Source organism: Eleutherodactylus coqui, chromosome 10 (assembly GCF_035609145.1).
Source record: "Eleutherodactylus coqui strain aEleCoq1 chromosome 10, aEleCoq1.hap1, whole genome shotgun sequence".
NCBI lineage: Eukaryota > Metazoa > Chordata > Amphibia > Anura > Eleutherodactylidae > Eleutherodactylus > Eleutherodactylus coqui.
In genome coordinates, this window is record NC_089846.1 from 41801220 (window position 1) to 41822047 (window position 20828).

At 44.6% G+C, this 20828-nt stretch overlaps 1 protein-coding gene across 5 annotated transcripts in view; it reads left to right on the top strand.

Annotated features, from left to right (window-relative positions):
• Positions 1–20828, top strand: part of ZMYM3 (zinc finger MYM-type containing 3) — a 68502-nt gene that overhangs the window by 16203 nt on the left and 31471 nt on the right. For all 5 annotated transcript variants that reach the window (XM_066580865.1, XM_066580864.1, XM_066580863.1 and 2 more), the window contains 4 exons: positions 2961–3007; positions 14083–14140; positions 16221–16521; positions 16658–16829. In XM_066580865.1, coding sequence (XP_066436962.1) covers positions 2961–3007; positions 14083–14140; positions 16221–16521; positions 16658–16829 — 578 coding nt within the window. The remainder of the gene's footprint in view (positions 1–2960; positions 3008–14082; positions 14141–16220; positions 16522–16657; positions 16830–20828) is intronic.

Here is a 20828-nt window from a genome sequence, read left to right on the forward strand (position 1 = left end):
GGGCCACGCTATACAGGCTGGTGGAGAAAAGCCATGATATCCATGCATAGACGTTGTGCTATAGGCCCTGGATAGCCACCATTCTGGCTCGTAGAGCAGCGAGCCCTGTGCGGGGACCATCCTCTGTGATGACCATATGATGTAATGAGGCGTATCAGCAGGATGTCCTGGTGCCACAACCAGTTTAATGCAACGATCCTGGAATTTTGATTATCAGGACAAACCAATTAGGAAATTCTTCTGATTTAACCCGTTAAAGACCAAGTGCTGTAAATATATGGTACCTTCTTCTGGGCTTTAACCCCATGCCATAGTTAATATGCAGAGTTTCTGCAGTCTGGCCAGACTGGGTTGGGCGCTCGGTTGTCAGCTGTGGCCCCGAAGGAGAAGACGGAAGAGGTTTTTTACAAGCAATGTAGGACCAATGAGCGATATGTAGAGAACACAGCCATTTTCAGTATGGGACCCAGTGATCTTGTGACCCGGTGTGTCGGAGCTGCAGGCTCTTAGCTGAACCCAAACCAGCTCTTGCAGTGACTACGTCACCATAGGGGGGGGGGGATGATTTTCCCTGCAACGGAGCATCCATAGGAGCCTGTATTCTCTACATATCACACATTAATCCTACATGGCCTATAAAATAAAAAAGGAGCATATACGTCCCCCAGAGGTTTCATATGACCTCATGGGGGACTTAGATGTTAAAAATAAAAGTGAAAAAAAAAATTACAGAATAAAACAAAACGACCCGTCGCTCATGCCAATCTAAAGCCTCGCCACATCCGCTCTCTAATCTGAGACTATACAAACTGATACATACTTTATTTTAGTTTTGAGGGTTTTTATCATGGTCTATGATGATCTGGCATAGAGCGGGTCTCATGGATGCCGGATTAAAGGATTTTTCTTTTTAGTGGCCCTTTATTTGCCCTCTAATCTGGAAGTCTTTCCTTATCCTCGCAGTCAGGTAACGTGACCACTTGGGTGGATTATTTTGGCGCAGATATTTTGGAATTCTAGTGGCAGGTGGATGTCGCCTTGAAGAGCCCACAGTGACAGGTTTATAGAAGAAGCAGCTACCTGGTTGACAAGGGGGGGGGGGGGGGGGCTATATAGCGGACAAATGTAGGACATAGCGGTGACTTCTCTGAAGAAGCCTGACGGCAGCCCATCCTTGTTCTGAGCAATGGGTTATAATCAGCTGAATTGCCAGGAGGAGCGATAGGAGGGTCACAGCACGTTGGGCTGGACTAGCACATGCATGCTATGGCACAGCTAATAATGCAAAACCGGAGCTGCTGCAATACACAAAAATAGAAGTCTGTGTACTTGCGCAGCACTCCTGGATTTGGCTAAGCAGTGCAATAAGGACCGTATGTGTGAATGTAGCCTCACAATCCTCATTTATCACCTGTCCACAGGTGACGTCACTGTGACACCCCCCCCCCCCCCCCCCCCCACAGTCACTAGAGGGGCTTCCTTACTTCCCCAGCCTCACGGTCTTTGCCCCATTCACTCCTCACTTTGGTTTTATAGTGGCAGATATGGTGGTTTGGGGGAATAAATGTCAAACTTTGAAAGACCCCTTTCATTCCTTAAAATGAACATTGCCCATTTTAACCGCTATGGCGCAGCAATTTTTTTTTTGGTGTTGTCATATCCTCTTTTCAGAAGCCATAACTTTTTTTTTCTTTTTACTCGTCATGGTCGTATGAGGGCTTGTTTTTAACGTGGCGAACTGTATCATAAACAACATAATACAATACCAAAATTACAATTTTTATTTTTCCACGGACGGAGCTCTTTGAGGGCTTCTTTTTTGCGTGACAAGCTGTAGCTTTAATTGGTCCCATTTTGGGGTACATGCAGCTTTTTTGATCACTTCTATTGCACTTTTTTGGGAGGCAAAACAAACAAAATAAGCATTTCACTTCCGTTTTCCAGTGTTTTGTTTTGTTTTTTTTTACAGTTTTTGCCGTGCAGGAAAAATAGTGGTCAATTTATTGTGCGGGTTATTATTACAGATACAATGTTACCAAGTATGTGTGATTTTTTTTTTTTTTTTTTTTTTAAACAAATGAGGAAAAATGTGTAAACGGGGTTTTTGTTATTTTTCATGTTTTTTTTTTTTTCATTTTTTTTTATGTCACTGTAGTGGACTTGAACCATAACGGCTATGATCATGTATTGCAGTACTTCTGTACTGCAATGCCCTATTGCTTACAATAGTGATCATAGGTAATGCCAAGCCGGGGCAACAGTGTCTGATGTCCTGTTGCCATTACATTGCGGAGGTCAGATGACATCAGAGAGGCAGCGCGCTCCCTCTGTGAACCCTTGCATGCTGCAATACACATAGATTGTGGCATGTAGGGGGTTAACAGCAGGGATAGCTGTCGTGGTTTAATTTTACGCCTGCAGAAACTCAACAGCGATCAATGATCAAATTCATTTTCATTCTTCTTTCATTCGAATCTTGTAGAGATGATACCTTTTAATGGCTAACAAAAGTACATGATGATACAGCAAGCTTTCAGGTCTTCTATCGATCCTTCATCTGGCTAGAATGGAACTGGTTTGGATGGGGCACATATATAATATATAAATGCAGAGAGGACACCCCTCTTAGTTGAAATACAAATGTTCACACTCAGAAATTTGAGACTGTTTTGCACTCAAAACATAAAACGGACAACTGAGCTGAGACATAAATCCTAAATCAGTCCACTGGGCTCAGGACAGTTTTACGATGTGCACATAGAAGGAGATGCAGCACCACCTATTGGCAACATTATTACAAGTCAAGTTCTGAGTTTTTATGAAGTTTTAGAGAAAGGGGGGAACAAATGATTGGGAAGAGGACATCCCTCTTGACCTCCTTCACACCTTTCATATTTTCCACTTATGCAATTGTGTTTTATTACTAAATATATATTCTTAATATTTGTGTTGCTTCTCAGGTGACGGTCAAGAAGCGAAGGAAGCGGAGCCGGACTCAGCAGTAGTGGTAAGAATACCCAATGCCATGTTTTAGTTACTAGTAGTGTACATGGTGCACTATGGTAGTGATCTCTCCGATACAGTCATTGTGAAGATCCTCATGTTCCTTCTCTGCTATGGAGATAGCAGTGCTCAGGTATTTTTTTAAGTGGACCCCAAAATTTTAGTGAAATAGTCAACTAAAGAGGAATAGCCTTTACAAAGAATAGGGCTCCTTATACATAGTACATGGTTCCCAACCAGGTACTCGGGGGCAACATGTGGCTGCGGACCCCTTGCCCAGTGGCTTTTATGGGAGTCCTTAGTAATGGCCTTATGTACTGGCAGTTGACATTGAGCATTGCATCGGTGGTTGGGATATGTCTGCAAAGTCACCGCATAACCCTAGTTCAAAAGTGTCTTTCCTCTACTTTTGCGTGGATTGCGGCTCTCGGCGGTCGCTTAAAACTGAATGTGGCTCACAAGGTGCAAAATGTTGAGGCCCTCTGACATAGTATATAAGACTATTAACCACTTCAGTGGCACGCCCGGAAATTTTCTGAAACGAGCTTCACTGCCCATAGGGATATAGCCCGAAAGATTTCCGGGCTGTGTTTCACTATGGGACCTGCAGAGCGCAATGCCATAAGCTGTGTCATTGTGCTCTGCCTGCACAGACCTACACAGAGCAGTGCAGGACTTTAAAAAAAGAAGCGGGAAGATATTACCGATCTGCCGGCAACCTCCCTCCCGCTTCTTTTTTTAAACTCTTGCACTGCTTTGTTTACAGGTTGCCACAGAATCCATCGGCTTGTCAGAAGTCCACCGATGGACCCTGTGGCAGGGAGAGCTGGTGATCGGCTGTCAGAGGATAGCCAGGCACCAGCTCTTACACAGCAGGGAGTGGAGAAAACCTTCGATCTCTGCTGTGTTAACCCTTTACATGCCGCGGTCTGTGCGACCGCAGCACGTAATGGGCTAACAGAGGGAGGGGGCGTCCTCTGTCAGAGGAAAGCCGGGCACCAGCTCTTACACAGCAGAGAATGGAGTAAAAAAATATATACCGTACTAAAAACACCTTTCTCGCTTTACTTTGTAAAAAATTAAAAATCAAAAAATTAAATTACTCATGTGGTATCCCTGCATTCGTAATGACCCAGAGAAGAAAGTACATTATTTAACCCCTTAATGATGCGTACCCTTTTTTTCCCCCCTTTTCGTTTTTTCCTCCCCCTTTTAAAAAATCGTAACTCCTTTATTTATCCATCGCCGTCGCTGTATGAGGGCTTCTTTTTTGCGGGACGAGTTGTATTTTTCAATGGTGCTATTTAAAGTACCATATAATGTACTAACAAACTTTTACAAAATCCTCGGAGTAAAATGAAAAAAAATGACATTCCGCCATCTTTCAGTGCGTTTTGTTTCTACGGCGCACAAACTGCAACAAAAATGACCTGATAACTTTATTCTGTGGGTCAGTATGATTACTACGATACCAAACTTTTTTTTTTTGCCGTAGTACTTGTATCTTTTTTCAAAGACCTTTAATTTTTTAAAATTATTTTCTGCTGCATCTTCTGCGCGCAATAACTTTTTTAAATTTTCCGTCAATGTAGTTGTGCGAGGGCTCATTTTTTGCGAGATGTCCTGTAGTTTGTTAGTACTAATTTGGAATACAAACGACTTTTTGATCGCTTTTTATTGCATTTTTTTATGGGAGACAGGGTGACTGAAAAAGTGCATTTCTGGCGTTGTTTATATTTTTTTTCGGACTACATTCACCGTGCGGGGTAAATAATGCACTACTTCGATAGATCGGACTTACGGATGCGGCGATACCAAATATGCTTTTTTCTTTTATGATTTAGATTTTTTTTATTATAGATTCGGCAAAAGGAGGGTGATTTAAACTTTTATGTATATATATACACACACACACGTAAGAAAGTATTTAGTCAGATACCAATTGTACAAGTTCTCCCACTTATAAAGATGAGAGAGGCCTATAATTGACATCAGAGGTAGACCTCAACTATGAGAGACATCATGAGAAAACACATCCAGAAAATCACATTGATTTTTAACAAATTTATTTGCAAATAATGGTGGAAAATAAGTATTTGGTCACCTACAAACAAGCAACATTTCTGGGTCTCACAGACTCGTCACTTCTCCTTTTAAGAGGCTCCTCTGTCCTCCACTCGGTATAAAAGACACCTGTCCACAACCTCAAGTCTCACCAGACTGGGGAGACTGAATCTGCAATAGGCAAGCCGCTTGGTGTGAAGAAACCAACTGTGGGAGCAATAATTAGAAAAAGGAAGAGATACAAGATCACTGATAATCTCCCTCGATCTGGGGCTCCACGCAAGATCTCACCCCGTGGGGTCAAAATGATCACAAGAACGGTGAGCAAAAATCTCAGAACCACACGGGGAAACCTAGTGAATGACCTGCAGAGAGCTGGGACCAACGTAACAAAGGCTACCATCGGTAACACACTACGCCGCCGGGGACTCAGATCCTGCATTGCCAGACGTGTCCCCCTGCTTAAGGCAGTACATTGCCGGGGCTGACTGAAGTTTGCTAGAGAGCATTTGGATGATCCAGAAGAATATTAGGGGAATGTCATATGATCAGATGAAACCAAAGTAGAACTGTTTGGCAGAGAGAATGCTGAGTTGCATCCAAAGAACACCATACCTACTGCGAAGCATGGGGGTGGCAACATCATGCTTTGGGGCTGTTTCTCTGCAGAGGGACCAGGACGACTGATCCGTATACATGAAAGAATGAATGGGGCCATGTATCGTGAGATTGTGAGTGCAAACCTCCTTCCATCAGCAAGGGCACTGAAGATGAAACGTAGCTGTGTCTTTCAGCATGACCATGATCCCAAGCACACCGCCAGGACAACGAAGGAGTGGCTTCGTAAGAAGCATTTCAAGGTCCTGGAGTGGCCTAGCCAGTCTCCAGATCTCGACCCTATAGAAAACCTTTGGAGGGAGGTGAAAGTCCGTGTTGCCCAGCGACAGCCCCAAAACATCACTGCTTTTGAGGAGATCTGCATGGAGAAATGGGCCAACATACCAGCACCAGTGTGTGCCAACCTTGTGAGGACTTACAGAAAATGTTTGACCTCTGTCATTGCCAATAAAGGACATATAACAAAGTATTGAGATGAACTTTTGTCATTGACCAAATACTTATTTTCCACCATAATTTGCAAATAAATTTGTTAAAAATCGGACAATGTGATTTTCTGGATGTGTTTTCTCATGTTGCCTCTCATAGTTGAGGTCTACCTCTGATGTCAATTACAGGCCTCTCATTTTTTTAAGTGGGAGAACTTGTACAGTTGGTATCTGACTAAATAATTTTTTTTCCCACTGCGCGTGCGTGTGTATGTATGTATGTATGTGTGTGTGTATATATATATATATATATATATATATATATATATATCTCCAAAAATGATGCCATCAAAAAATATAACTTGTCCCGCAAAAAACAAGCCCTCATATGGCTGTCAATGGAAAAATGAAAAGGTTATGGCTCTTGGAACACGACTGGATGGTAAGAAACCCACCACTGAAGGGGATAAGACTCCGGTGTCTATCAGGGGTGGTCTTCTATGACCTATAACCCAATCGCCATTGCCATGTTAGTGGGTCTCTTGTTTAGTCCTATTACATTAGTCCATGCCATACACAGAAACTGGTAGGAGTAGAAGAGTCGTGTATTTAGAATGTGCAGATTGTAGGACTTTATAAATCATTAAGGAAAGGAATGTCCCTTTAAATGGTTAGGACAGTCGGCGTTTGTCCAAATTCAGCTTTCCTCTACAAAAGAGTTTAATTTGTTTGTAAGTTTTCAAACTAAATGGAGCCTGGGTATTGGGGAATTATCTGATGTGAGATGGACTTCTGTTCACCCCGTGCGGAGGTAAACTTGGCAACATGATTTTTTTTCTCAACTTGCACAGATGGTATCATACCCCCTGAAAATGATATAAGATGGGTTACGGAACCTCGCATTTATGTGCTAAGTATAAAAGTGATACAGGTGACCTGGTTCGTCTTTTGGGTGCTGTCCTAAGTTGTGAGAGACCGGGACGATACTTTGACAGGTTTACTAAGAAATGTTTTGGTGTGTCTTTAGAGGGGTGTCCAACTAAAAGTATTATTTAACAAGTGGCCATGTTATAAAATAACAGAATAAACCATAGTCGCCTGTCTTTTATTCCCAGGAAACGCTGCAACGAGTTCTGCGACCATGCCAGCCTGCTACAGCCAATCAGAGGCCGCAGTGCCACTGCCCATTCTCCTGGCATCGGTGCTCACATCCTGGGCGCAATGATGTCAGGAGTTCCGAACTGTTCGCTTCAGCAGTCATGTGACCTCCATGTGATTTTTGGGATACATTTATTACTGGGACCATAGGGATAATAGGCATACTCGCCTTCAGTTCTTCTCTGCTGTTCCTCTGATCCGCTCCTTCAATCTGCAGACTACCTAATAACCCACTGTGAACTGGTAGTGTTAGACTAGCAATGCACAATACCTGCACTCTGATTGGCCAGCATGCTCACGTGATCAACACCATCCAATAGGAGTGCAGTGTGCATTAGCTAGTTGGAAAATTGAGTCGCCCATCCTGGCTGGCCAATAACGGGGCCCGCAGGTTGGAGGGACAGCAGAGAATATCTACTGCTCGTAATCTACTTCCCTGCCACCTCTGAACCTGAACCCGGAAGGTCACTTCAATGCAGTGGAATTGAAGTTAAAGGGAGTTTGGAGAGTTTGTCTTTCTAGTCTTCTTTTTTTTTTTTTACATTATTGATGGGTTGTTAGTTATTATTTATGGTCTTGTAAGTAAATTTTCTTCAAAAAGGATAAGGGCTCATTCACACGGCTGTATGCGTAAAATGCTGCGGATCATACTGTCATGCGCAGCGGGACTAGATTTTTTTATTTTTTTTTTATTTTTTTTTTATGCGCATGTGGACATGCGAAAATCAATGTATTTGAATTGCTGCGATGTACTGCATATTCTTCGTGCTCACATAATGCGTGTGATACGCAATTCAAATACGTTTGTGTGAATGAGCCCTAACAGTGGAAATTAATGTTCTATCTCTGGGCTGGATTCACAGCTCCACTGCTCAGTACTGCTGTATAATGTCCTCCATAGTGCTGCTTCTGAAGGTTTCCTGCAGAGAGAGGTATCACCGCAGAATCAGCTGTTTTCTCCCTCTACAGTTTATGGAAGACATAGCAGATAGTACTGGATTAATTGGGAGCTGTGCCTGCATTACTAAATGGGGCTGTTGGCGGGGATCCCAAGTGGAAGACCCCTGCAAATCAACTGTTTAATTAAAAAAAAAAAAGTCATGAGAAACCCCTTTAAAATGAACTTGCCACGTCCCACAGCACATAACATTAGTTATAATGCTTTTACAGAACGTGTCAGGGAGCCGGGTGATCCAGCGCGATCTCTTTGAAGGCGGCACACGACATGAAGATCTGACTCTTCAGAGTCCCGTATTCCACTCTCCAATAGACTTATATAGGAGACAGCACGCACGGGACTCTGTAGAGTCAGATTTTCGTGCCACATAAGGGGACACCACTAGATGACAGGAGCTAACGGGTATGAAGAATATCTCACCCGCCTCCCTCTGTGAAGGCAGCACCCCATCTTTCAAAAAAGTAAATTTTTTTTCAAAAGTTCTGGATGCACCCCAAAGAGTTCCCTACTAATTTTAAAAATGGTTCTAGCGAATTAAGCAAAAAAATTAACAAATGTATCTCTGCGGTGCTAACTTCAAAAAATTATATCACTAATTCAGCGAGAACGTTGTAAATATGGGTTCTAGAGCTTCGAGCAACAAGAGTTTTCTTCAGAACTCTTGGGGTGCTACCCAGAACTCTTATAAAATCAGAGGATTTCCCCAAAAATCTTTTACACATAGAAAAATGTCAAAAGTTATTATGTGTAAAAGATTTTTTTGGAAATTCCGTGATTTTATAAGAGTTCTGGGTAGCACCCCAAGAGTTCTGAAGAAAACTGTTGTTGCTCGAAGCTCTAGAACCCATATTAACAATGTTCTCGCTGATTTTTAGATGCCAGATAGAAAAATTTCAAAAGTTATTATCTGGCATCTAAAAATCAGCAAGATGAAGAAAGCATGGCTGATTCGTTTCAGAAACAGCACCACACCTGTCCATGGGTTGTGTTTGGTATCGCAGCTCAGCTTCATTAAAAGGCCACACTGCCAAAAACACATTTTTCCATCTCTGTCCCCCTCAGCTGATTGCCTGTAACACTCTGGAGGTCTCCTATGTACATTGCAGTCACTTCCATGCAGCGCAGCCTCCTATCTGAGAACATCAGGAATTTTCAGACAGAAAGGAATAGTTACACAAGATACTAGCTGACTTGTATAAAATGGGGACTAGTTACATAGCGAAGGGGAAAAACAACTCCCCAGAGTGGCCTTTTAAGGGAAATAGAGTTGAGCTGCAGTACCGCGCACATCCTGTGCTCTGGTTTGGCACTGCTTCTAGTAGCTATGATTTTCTACTCCTGGACAACCCCCCTTTCTGCCCTGGCTGTGGTAAGGCTTGGCAGGATGTATAAGATAGCACACCTTCGAGTCTTTATTAGGCCCTTGTTTGCTATGACAGCCCGTTGCAGTTGAGTGTTGGCGGAATGAGAATTCATGTGCTTCTCGTTCGTCGTTCAGTTTCTGCGTGCACCACATATCGACCCGTGTTCACTTATGAACTACCACCTGCTTACTGTGAATGGAGGCAGGAGGGCTTGAACAGTCTCTGACTCGCTCTGCCATCGTTCACTAAGCGATACTGTCGGGTATCTGTGCTCTACAGAACGTTGCGTGTAAAAGCACCCTTAGGCTGGGTTCACACGGGGCGGATTTACCTCTGAAATTCCGTCTGGAATTTCGCCGCGGCAAATCCGCCTGCGGCCGCTAATCCCAGCATTAGCTAGCCATGTGGACGAGATTTCTCAGAAATCTCGTCCACGCGGCACGGCAAATCCGGCAGAAGCGGCAGCATTTTAATTTTTTTTTCTTCTTCCACTGCCGCCATGCTCTCCTCTATGGGAGCGCTGGCCACAGCGGAAGAGCGAGCGGCCAGGCCGCTTCAAAATCCGCGGCTAAGTGCCGCGGATTTTGAAGCAGCGCTTCTCCTGGCGGAAATCTCGTGGTTTTTCGCTGCAGCCAAATCGCGAGACTTCCGCTGAGAATCCGGTATGTGAGAACCCAGCCTTACTCTCTTTAGCTATGCTTCACAACCCGCTACCCTTTAGTCTATGTTTAGTGCCCCTTTAAGAGCTTCCCTTTCCTGCTTGTCAGGCTAGACTCACCTTCTCCGGTAATCCACAGTGCATGTGATTGGTGAACAAGTCTACTCTTCTCTCCCATGCGTCTTGTTCAGAGATGGGCAAACTTGTTAGTTGTAGTCACACTTGGGTGTAAATTCTTGGGGGTAAAGGCACGCAAGGACAGCTGATCATAGCAGTGGTAGTTTCAGGTCTTGGGGTGACTTTACATGGACCGATAAGTCACCCAAATAATGGTTCAAAGGGGCCATCAACGGTGACTCGTCCTGCGTAAACAAGGGACCCAACAGGGCAAGTGAATAAGAATCTTTCCTTTTTGGGGGGGAATCACTTGGTTTTTAGTTTTACCTAAAATCCAAACTACTATCGGCTTGTGTAAACAGGTAGTGGTACAGCTATGAATGACTGCCTGTTCACTGTGAATAGAGATGGGTGGATGGAAGAGATCTCTGGTGCGCTTCACCTCCTTAAATTTAGCAAGGGGTCGTCCACTTCCAGCATAAAATATCCCTAGGGCCCCAGATAATAAATGGAACAAAGAAGAAAACTTGTTTCATGCTAAAATAGACGGTATATATGTCATTTATATAACCCTTCCACGGCCCAATGCTCCTGTGGTGGTCCTCTCAACAGGAGGCTTGTGTGGGTGGGACTTCAGGCAAAGTGAAAGTAAGTATCCCAGCATGCATCCCTTCAGAGTCAGACCCCTCACCTCCCTGCTTGCTCTACTGTGAGTACAGCATGATTGGCGCTTCCCTGTATGGGAATTAGACCTGTGACCCCCGAAGTATAAAATCACGTTTCCCATAGATCAGTTTCAGTGCGAATCCACATTGGAAAATCAAGTGATCCGAGTGACTTGGAACAAGAAAGGGTGCAAAACTAGCGGTATATCAGAAATTGTCAACTGTATTAGGGTTTCTCTTGTAATAGTGTTGAGTTACTGGGTCAAGAGGGGTGTCATCTCTCCTTAAGGAGAGTGCCCAAAAAGTGTCTGGAGACACACTGAGGGTGAGTGGGTCAGGAAGGGGCATAGTCTCTCCGCAAGGAGTGCACCCAGAAGGGGTGTGAGAAGACGCCTGAGAGGTGTTTGAGGAGACTTAAGGTCATGCATGCTCCTCTGGGTAATTTATGCAAATAAGGAAGATGCAATAATACCTCTGTAGCGCCACCTGGAGAATGGTGTGATCGAGAAGAAACATCCAGTGAAAGGGAATCCTGCAGGCATAGATGACGAAAGGGGTCACAGGAGGATGTTAAGAATTGGTCTGACGAATAGGCGAGTCAAGTTTGCAGCTGGATACAACTCTGGTGCTCCAAGTTACGTGGCAGAACGCACGACTCTTCTTTAGCACAGACGGGCTATAAGAGCAAACAACCAGTTTGGACTAAACGATGTATAAACCAAGTGCACAAGTGAGCGAGCGAACAATGACATCATTCGCTCATTCACACGCCAAATTGGCTCGTTCAGCAGGGCCCTAAGAACCAGAAAGGTGAGATTCCAGTGAGCAATAGCGTGCAAATATTGGTTGGTTTAGCAGCGGTAAAACATCTCCTGGGTTGTGGGATCTAGATTTGTTGGACCGTACTGATGAGTCGGGTAAAATTTGGCTGCATGAATCTGATCAACCCTTTCGTTCAGTTTAGGCTGGTGGCGGTGGAGTAACTGTATTGGGGGGGGTTATTTTCTTAACCACGCCCTGGGTCCTCTGATACCCTCGGATAGACTCCAGAACTACATTGCTGCGGTTCGGAAGGGCAAAGAAGGTTCAGCGCTTTACTAGAGGGAGGTCTTTAACCCCTTAATGACACGGCCCTTTTTTTTTTCCATTTACGAATTTTTTTAAAAGAGGGGAGAAAAAAAAACGAAACCCCCTTATTTATCCATTGACGTCGCTGTATGAGGGCTTGTTTTTTGCGAGTTGTATTTTTCAATGGTGCTATTTAATGTACCATATAATGTACTGAAAAACTTTTAAAAAGTTCTAAGTGGAGTAAAATGGGAAAAAAAATGACATTCCACCATCTTCCAGTGCGTCTTGTTTCTACGGCGCACAAACCGCAACACACTTGACATAACTTTATTCTATGGGTCAGTACAGTTACTAAGAGACCAAAACTTGTATAGTTTGTGGGGTTTTGGTGGTGAGACCCCCCCCCCCACTGATCGACTAATTATTCCCTATCCTGTGGATAGGGGAATAAATTGTAATCTTGGTACAACCCCTTTAAGTAGGTGCATTTATTGACCAATAGCACTCACCTCCAATGGAGAATCTAATAGCTGCTTTTACTTAAAGGGGCCTGTCTGGTAACAAATTCCTATTAGGCAAGCATTCACCAAAAGTTAACCTTTAGGCTATGCTTGCATTGTGTTTGCGGTATACATTTGCAGTATGCATACTGGGAATCGTCTCATCCGTGTCTCAGGAGGAGATGAGCCATTTCCCCTTCCTACTTCTCACAATCCTGTATCTGGGTGTAAGACAATGGGCTGCGTTGGAAGCCACTCCCCGCACCCGACTTTGGCGGGCTACAGAATAGTTAAGCCCCGCCCTCCCAACTGTTACCTTCCCCCCCAAAAAAATGGAAGCGTTCACCTGGATATTAACCCCATGTTCTCAGCATGATTTCTACAAGATTGTTTTAGGCCCCGTTCACACAGCAGTGCTCTGTGTAGTAGTTTGCATCAGTATTTGTGACCCAACACCACGAATACAACCAACAGAGCGATAGTATAATAGAAGGTTTGTACCTCTTCAGATTTCAGACCAACTGCAGATTTTGGCTTACAAGTGGCGTCTGAATGAAGCCCTAGTGCTTGTAGGTTCAGGGTTTCCTTCAATAGTTTTAGGTGAGCTATAAAATAATTTAGTAAGTGAATAATAGAACTTTTCTTACCTACATTGTACTGTTATAGCCCAGAGCAGGGGCGTAACTAAAGGCTCAGGAGCCCCGGTACAAAAGTTCAGCTGGGGTCCCCCTATCCAGCTGTACCCGTACCCATACCTAAACCGTGCTGAAAAAGAGGCGTAACTTGAAGCTCCTGGTCCCCAATGCAAAACCTGCAAGAGGGACTCCAAATATAATGCTTTATTCATAGTAGTGGGCTCCCTATATGGAGAAGAGAGGCCTTATGGGCCACCTAAGGCTCCTGGGCCGGGTGCAACCGCATCCTCTGCATCCCTTATAGTTACGCCCCTGGCCCAGAGCTGTAATCATGATTCTGCCACTATTGTAAGGGTGCGTCCACTTGGGATTGAAATGCTGCAGATTTAGGCTTTATTCTGGTGGCAAAGCTAGGATGCACCTGAGAATCTTGGTGCAACACATGTTGGATAGCACACGCGTGTTGTCTGATCGGCATCGACAGTGTAACGGGATGGAACTCGTGGTGAATCTGTCACAAAATCCACATGTTGTCCGCAGCTTTTGCTGTAGATTGGGGAGGGAACGTCTGCCTTGCATTGACCTTTCCCTGAACAGTCAGGCTTGTCTGCCTATACAAAATACATATTATATATTACAAGGGCTCTGCCCAAACACAGGTCAATAAACTAGCAAAGGATTCCTGCTGCAGGGGGGTTTTACTCATATAATACTGCCAAGGCTGGAAACCATTGTACCAAACTCTCAGCTACCGTTAACTGGCTTCCAAATAAATGTTACTTCTACACTGTTTGGTGAAAAGTTTCTAAAGTCTGAATTACTTTTTTTTTCTCTCTCTCCAAGGAGCAAAAGCGCAGTGACAGAGCACGTCGTACAGATACACAGCCCACTTCTGAAAGCAGTAAGTGTACACCAGCAGGTATGCAAAGCAGAATGTGAATGTACGTAGAAAATGTTCTAAGTACAGATTAAAGGGTTACGCCCATCTTAGGGCGGTTTCACACGGACGAGAAAATCGCACGATATTTGTGCGTTGCGAGACGCACAAATATGAATCCCATTCTTTTGGATATGGGGTCATACACCTGAGCAAATTTTTTTTTTTCCTCCATAGCAATACAATGCTATTCAGGAAAAAAATCGTGGCATGCTCTATCTAGCTGCGATCTAGCGCCAGCCCCATTGAAAGCAATGGAAAAACTCTATGATCCTCTGCTGCGGCTGTGACAGCTGCGGCGGAGGATTTCCTTCATCCCCGCTGTGATAACATGAAACCGTCTTGAGTCTACGGGGCTTTCACATAGATGGCGAAGGCAACATCGAGCTATGGTTCACGGCCCGTTAATTGCTCTCGCCTGTGTGAAACTAGCCTAATGAAGTGATGGTTTATTGCCTGGATTTGCCATCACTTTCAAGTAGGCGAGCACCTCAGTTGTATTCCCAACGAGACTGAAGGGATCACTATCTCGGTTTAGAGCTCCAAAGTGTTCCCTAAACTGTGGCGCTCCTGGCCATGGTATAATCACTTGAATAAAGCTGCGCTGCAGGTGCCTGCGCAGCACATGGCCAGGAGAACCGCAGTGAAGACGATGTAACACTGAATCAGGGCTGTTGCCCCTTCGTACTAGTCACAGAGGTCGGGGTATCAGTGATCAGAAAATGATTGCATATCCTGGCATAATGGTATCGCTTGGAAGATATGAGATCACCGGTGTTCGGCAGACATAAAGGTACCCAATTCATGGACGTTACAGGAAGTGCAACGGTGGGCCAGCCCTTTATCATACATGAGACCTCTTAAGTTTGTCCTTACTTTGACAGTTCGCTATGCCACCTCTGTATAGGATGGGAGTAATCCTCCAGTATTAGGGAGTTTTGCTTCAGGTTTGTAGTGCGAGAAGACCAACAGTACCATATGTTACATTGTAACAGCCTGAACGTTGTCTTATTGTAGGATTTAGTCTGAGGCTGGCATCGGCAGCTGAGGCTCTGCCCAAAGTAGCCCCATTTCAGGTGGCCAGGATACCTGTAGACCATTTGGGCACCCATATACTGATCTAGTCAACAATGTGTAACCTACTAAAACTACCATCTTGCTTACCATAGGGCTCTTTAGGCAGTGTTCACATTAGGCAGAGTTGGTGCAGATTTTCCAAGCCTAAATCCACAGCATTTACAAAAGCAGCAAAGTGGATTCGATTTTCAACATTTCCCCAACATGTTGTGGGAAAAACCTGCACAAACCCTGTGCAGAAATTGACAAGCGGTGCGTAATTTTATAGCAATTCTAGCACTGGATACGCTGAGGAATCCACCTCTTCTAATGACGGCGTGAGCTCCACGCCAGAATCCTGTTAAACATCTGCGTCAAATTCCGCACCAAATGGAGTTTAAGTAGACTTTCTGCTGCGGATCCGCTATGGATTGTCCGCTGTGGACATTCTGCAGCAAATCTATCCCATGTGAATATAGCTCTATGGTCCTTCTATATGGGATGAGCTGTCAAGCAAGTAATGCCTGGCAGCTGGTGCTAGTGATGCTCGCTCCTGCACTGTTACACAGAAGTGAGCATCGCTGGCATCACTCACAGCACGGCCGGCATGGAGGTGGAGCGGACCGAGGAGCCTTCTTCCACCGCCGCCTCCATTCACAGTAACACCGTTCCCATTTTCTGCATGCAGAAACTGGATGACTGAACAAGTTCAGTCGCTGCATGCGTTGACATGGGGCGATAACTATTGGTCGAATTCCCGTAGGAGTGTGAAAATCTGAAAGATTCTGAAGGATAATTGTCCTGTGTAAATGCCCCATTAGTCTTTAAGTGATTAGATATTTGGGTCCAGCAAGTGTTAATTCTTGCCTCTCCCATACAAATATAACTTTTGGTATAAAAAATCTGATGTACTCTGTAGATGCACTTCTCTTTTTCTCCTACTTCTTTGAAACACTTCAGGTTATTGACATGAATGTGTATTATTCAGTGCAGATTTCTGACGAAGATTCGGACGCTATGGTGGACGACCCAAACGATGAAGACTTTGTGCCCTTTAGAACTGTCAGTAAACGCCCACCAACTCGCCTGTCGCTTCGAAACCAGATTCCACCACGTCCTCCCAAACCAGCGCTGACCAAGATGTCTTGTGCTCACTGCCGAACCCCCTTGCAGAAGGGACAGACGGCGTACCAACGCAAAGGACTGCCCCAACTCTTCTGTTCTTCAACCTGTCTTACTACCTTCTCCAAGAAACCACTGTGTAAGAAGATCTGCACCTTCTGCAAGAAGTAAGTTGGATGATGATGATGATTATGTCGGGGAGTGGTTGTAGTGTGTGACGCAGGTAACTGTTCTTGCTGTTGTGTTCGTTGTTTCTTACTATGCTGGTTGCTGCCCTGTTCACCTGCTCTCTATACATTTTAGGGACATTCGTAACTCCAAAGATTCTGTGGTCGCTCAGACTGGTTCTGGATTCCAAGAATTTTGCTCCAACGCCTGTCTCTCGCTGTATGAAGCCCAGCCTCGATCCAGTTCCCAGAGCTCCTCGGATGTTCCTGATATCATAAAATGCAGCATCTGTCACAAGAGTGGTGAGGTGAGGCCAAGGAACAAGCTGCTAATGCAGAAATGCAAAGAAAATGATGTCGTGGGCAACGTTATCATCTAGTTAATGACAAATGTATTTACTTGTCATTTTCTGCTCCTTTCCGTTTTCTTGCTCTTCTGTGTTTTAGACCGGCTCATACAAACAGTCCGGATTCTGCATGCAGTTTTCGCAGCAGAATCCGGCTGTGACCCCGGCTAGCGATTCCGTGTACCTGCTATCTCTGTACTGCGGATGATTGCGGCCCATATTAGACCGCTTTTAGGAAGAGCTGCCTTTTATTGCAGTTTCGGAATACACGTACATGCCAAAAGTCATGGGAGAGCAGTTTTGTAAACAGACTCTGAAGTTGCACTACCTCAGGAGATGGCTTGGGAACACCCTGTATAAGTTGTGAGGTGTTACCTTGAGAGCGAGGTTGAATACCGGCCGGCATGCTCATGGCATGGCGAGATGAATTATCAGAGTTTGGGTTCGCCATAATAATGGGTGCCAGATGGATTGGATATTACGTTGCTGAAGTTGTACGGGCATTTAACATTTCACAATCCACAGTGTCGCGTGTGTATCGGGAATACATCATAGAAGGCATTACCACCCAACAGTGGACAGCACAGTGTCCGCCCACAGGTGTTTAATGATTGCGACCGGCAGCGTCTGGCTAGGGAGCAGAAGACCTATTATATTGCCTCTCGTTACCAGCACAACAGCGGACACATCGTCTCACTTGGGCTTGCGAAGTTGCTTATTGGACCTAGAGTACCAATTGTTTCCGACTGGTGGTATGGGTCAGACCCAATGAAGCAATGGACTATGTCAATAAGCACTGCAGGCTGGTGGTGGTTCTGTATTGCTATGTGTGTGTCCTCATGGTATGGGTTGGGTCCGCTGCTATGACTAAACGCAGTATTGACCAGTGCCCTCTGTGCTTCACTGCGAGTTGACCATTTTCAGCCCTTCATAGGCTTTACGCTGCCCTCACAATTATAGGATTTTCCAGCAGGATAATGCATCTTGCCATCGAGCCCAAGTTATCCAGAATTTCTTCAAGGAGCGTTCTAGAGAGTTCTATGAGTGGTGCGGCATGCATGTCATCTGACATGAGACCAGTCACCATTTAAAGGGGTTGTCTCGCGAAAGCAAGTGGGGTTATGCACTTCTTTATAGCCATATTAATGCACTTTGTAATATACATCGTGCATTAAATATGAGCCATACAGAAGTTATTCACTTACCTTCCCTGCGCTGGCGTCCCCGTCTCCATGGCTCCGTCTAATTTCAGCGTCTAATCTCCCGATTAGACGCGCTTGCGCAGAAGGGTCTTTTCCCTTCGGCTCGGTCCGGCAGCAGCGGCGTTCTGGCTCCGCCCCCTTCTACGCGTCATCGCGTAGCCCCGTCACGTGTGCCGATTCCAGCCTCCTGATTGGCTGGAATCGGCACGTGATGGGGCGGAGCTACGCGATGGCGCGTAGAAGGGGGCGGAGCCAGAACGCCGCTGCTGCCGGACCGAGCCGAAGGGAAAAGACCCTTCTGCGCAAGTGCGTCTAATCGGGAAATTAGACGCTGAAATTAGACGGAGCCATGGAGACGGGGACGCCAGCGCAGGGAAGGTAAGTGAATAACTTCTGTATGGCTCATATTTAATGCACGATGTATATTACAAAGTGCATTAATATGGCCATACAGAAGTGCTGAACCCCACTTGCTGCCGTGAGACAACCCCTTTAAGAGCAGTGGAGAGGTCTGTTCACACCCCAGATCCTGCACCTACAAATACCACAGAGCTGTGGGCGGCTATCCAGACAGTAGCGCTCATCATCCTTCCAGACGGCTCCCGTCCACTTGTGGAATCCATGCCATGTCAAGTTGCTGCACTTCACCGGACTAGAGGGGGTCCTACACCATATTAGTTCCTGTCCCATGACTTCTAGTAAGTCAGTGTATTGTTGCATGTACAACAAGCTGTGTTAATTGGCAAGTGCAGGAATTCATAAATTCCCACCGGTAGAATCATATACAGGAACGTCTTCAGACCCTTTCATTTTTTTATTTATTTTTTGTTACGTTGTGGCCTTCTGCAAATAAAAAAAAAATTGTTTTTCTCCCATCATTCTGCTCTCCATGCCCGATAATGGGAAAGTGAAAGCACAATGTTTGAAATCTTTGTACATTTTTAAAAATTGAAAAGGTAACATTTTGCATTGACATAAGTATTTGCCCAATGGTCACTCTGGCTGAGCGCCAAAGATCCTGTGTGCAGATGGAAGAAACGTCCAGAAGGGCAACCATAACTGCAGCCTTCACCTATCTGGGCTTTATGGCAGAGTGGCCTCTCCTCAGTAAAAGACACATGGAGTTTACCAAAAGCACCTAAAGATTCTCAGACTGCGAGAAACAAGATTCTCTGGTCTGATGAAACCAAAATTGAACTTTTTGGCATCAATTCTAAGCATTATGTCTGGAGGAAAACGGGTGCCGCTCATCACCTGCCCAATACCATCCCTACAGTGGAGTATGGTGATGGCCACATCATGCTGGGGGACAGGGAGACCTGTCAGGGTGGATGGAAAGCTGAATGAAGCAAAGTACAGATATATATATAATATTTTTTTTTATTTATTTATTTTTTAACTCATTTTATTGAGAATAATAGAACACATCAAATTCTATTACTCAGTAACAAACCTGAGTGTAACACGGTTCAAGTCTACAAAACTGTTAGAATTACTTAATACAATATACATTGTATAACATAGCGTATTTGGAGAGATGGTTCACGGAGTTCAGGATATTTTTATAAATGATCTGTAAGAGGGAATTGAAGGGAAACTGATCAAATTTGCTGATGACACAAAGCTAGGAGGGATAGCTAACACTAGGGAAGAGAGGGAGAGTATTCAAAAAGATCTAGGAAAGCTTGTACAATGGGCAGCGACTAACAGAATGGTATTTAACAAGGAGAAATGCAAAGTCCTACATCTGGGCAAGAAAAATGAAAAAAGCACATACAGAATGGGAGGAATTGGGCTAAGCAGCGGCACATGTGAAAAAGACTTGGGTATACTAATAGATCATAGACTGAACATGAGTCAACAATGTGATGCAGCAGTCAAAAAGGCAAACACAATTCTGGGATGTATTAAGAGAAGCATAGAGTCTAAATCACATGAGGTCATTACCCCCCTCTACTCTTCCTTAGTCAAGCCTCATCTGGAAAACTGTGTCCACTTCTGGGCACCCCATTTTAAGAAAGACATAGACAAACTGGAGCAAGTTCAGAGAAGAGTTACCAAGATGGTGAGCGGTCTGCAAATTATGTCCTATGAAGAACGGTTAAAGGATCTGGGAATGATTAGCTTGCAAAAAAGAAGGCTGAGAGGAGACTTAATAGCGGTCTACAAATATCTGAAGGGCCGTCACAGTGCAGAGGGATCAGCCCTATTCTAATTTGTACAAGGAAAGACTAGAAGCAATGGGATGAAACTGAAAGGGAGGAGACTAAGATTAGATATTAGAAAAAACTTTCTGACAGTGAGGGTGATCAATAAGTGGAACAGGTTACCATGGGAGGTGGTGAGTTCTCCTTTAATATAAGTGTTCAAACAAAGGCTGGACTAATATCTGTCTGGGATGATTTAGTGAATTCTGCACTGAGCAGGGCGTTGGACCCGATGACCCTGGAGGTCCCTTCCAACTCTACCATTCTATATTATCCTCATACCTGTGAAGGGCTAAATATGAGGGGGTGCTGCTAAGCCTTTGGATTTGTGCTCTTTTTTGTTTCTATGGTAACGAATGTTATATCACATGAAAGCCTTATGTGTCTAATATATGTTTTCAAAATGTTGTGTTTGTAGCTTATGGCAACAGTGATCTAGGCATGCAGGAAAACAAAATGGTGGAGTCTAAGGCGATATTCACAGCGAATGGGAGCAGAAGAGTGATAAAATTCTTGTTTCTGCAAGGAAAGTCTGCGAAGGATATTCATGG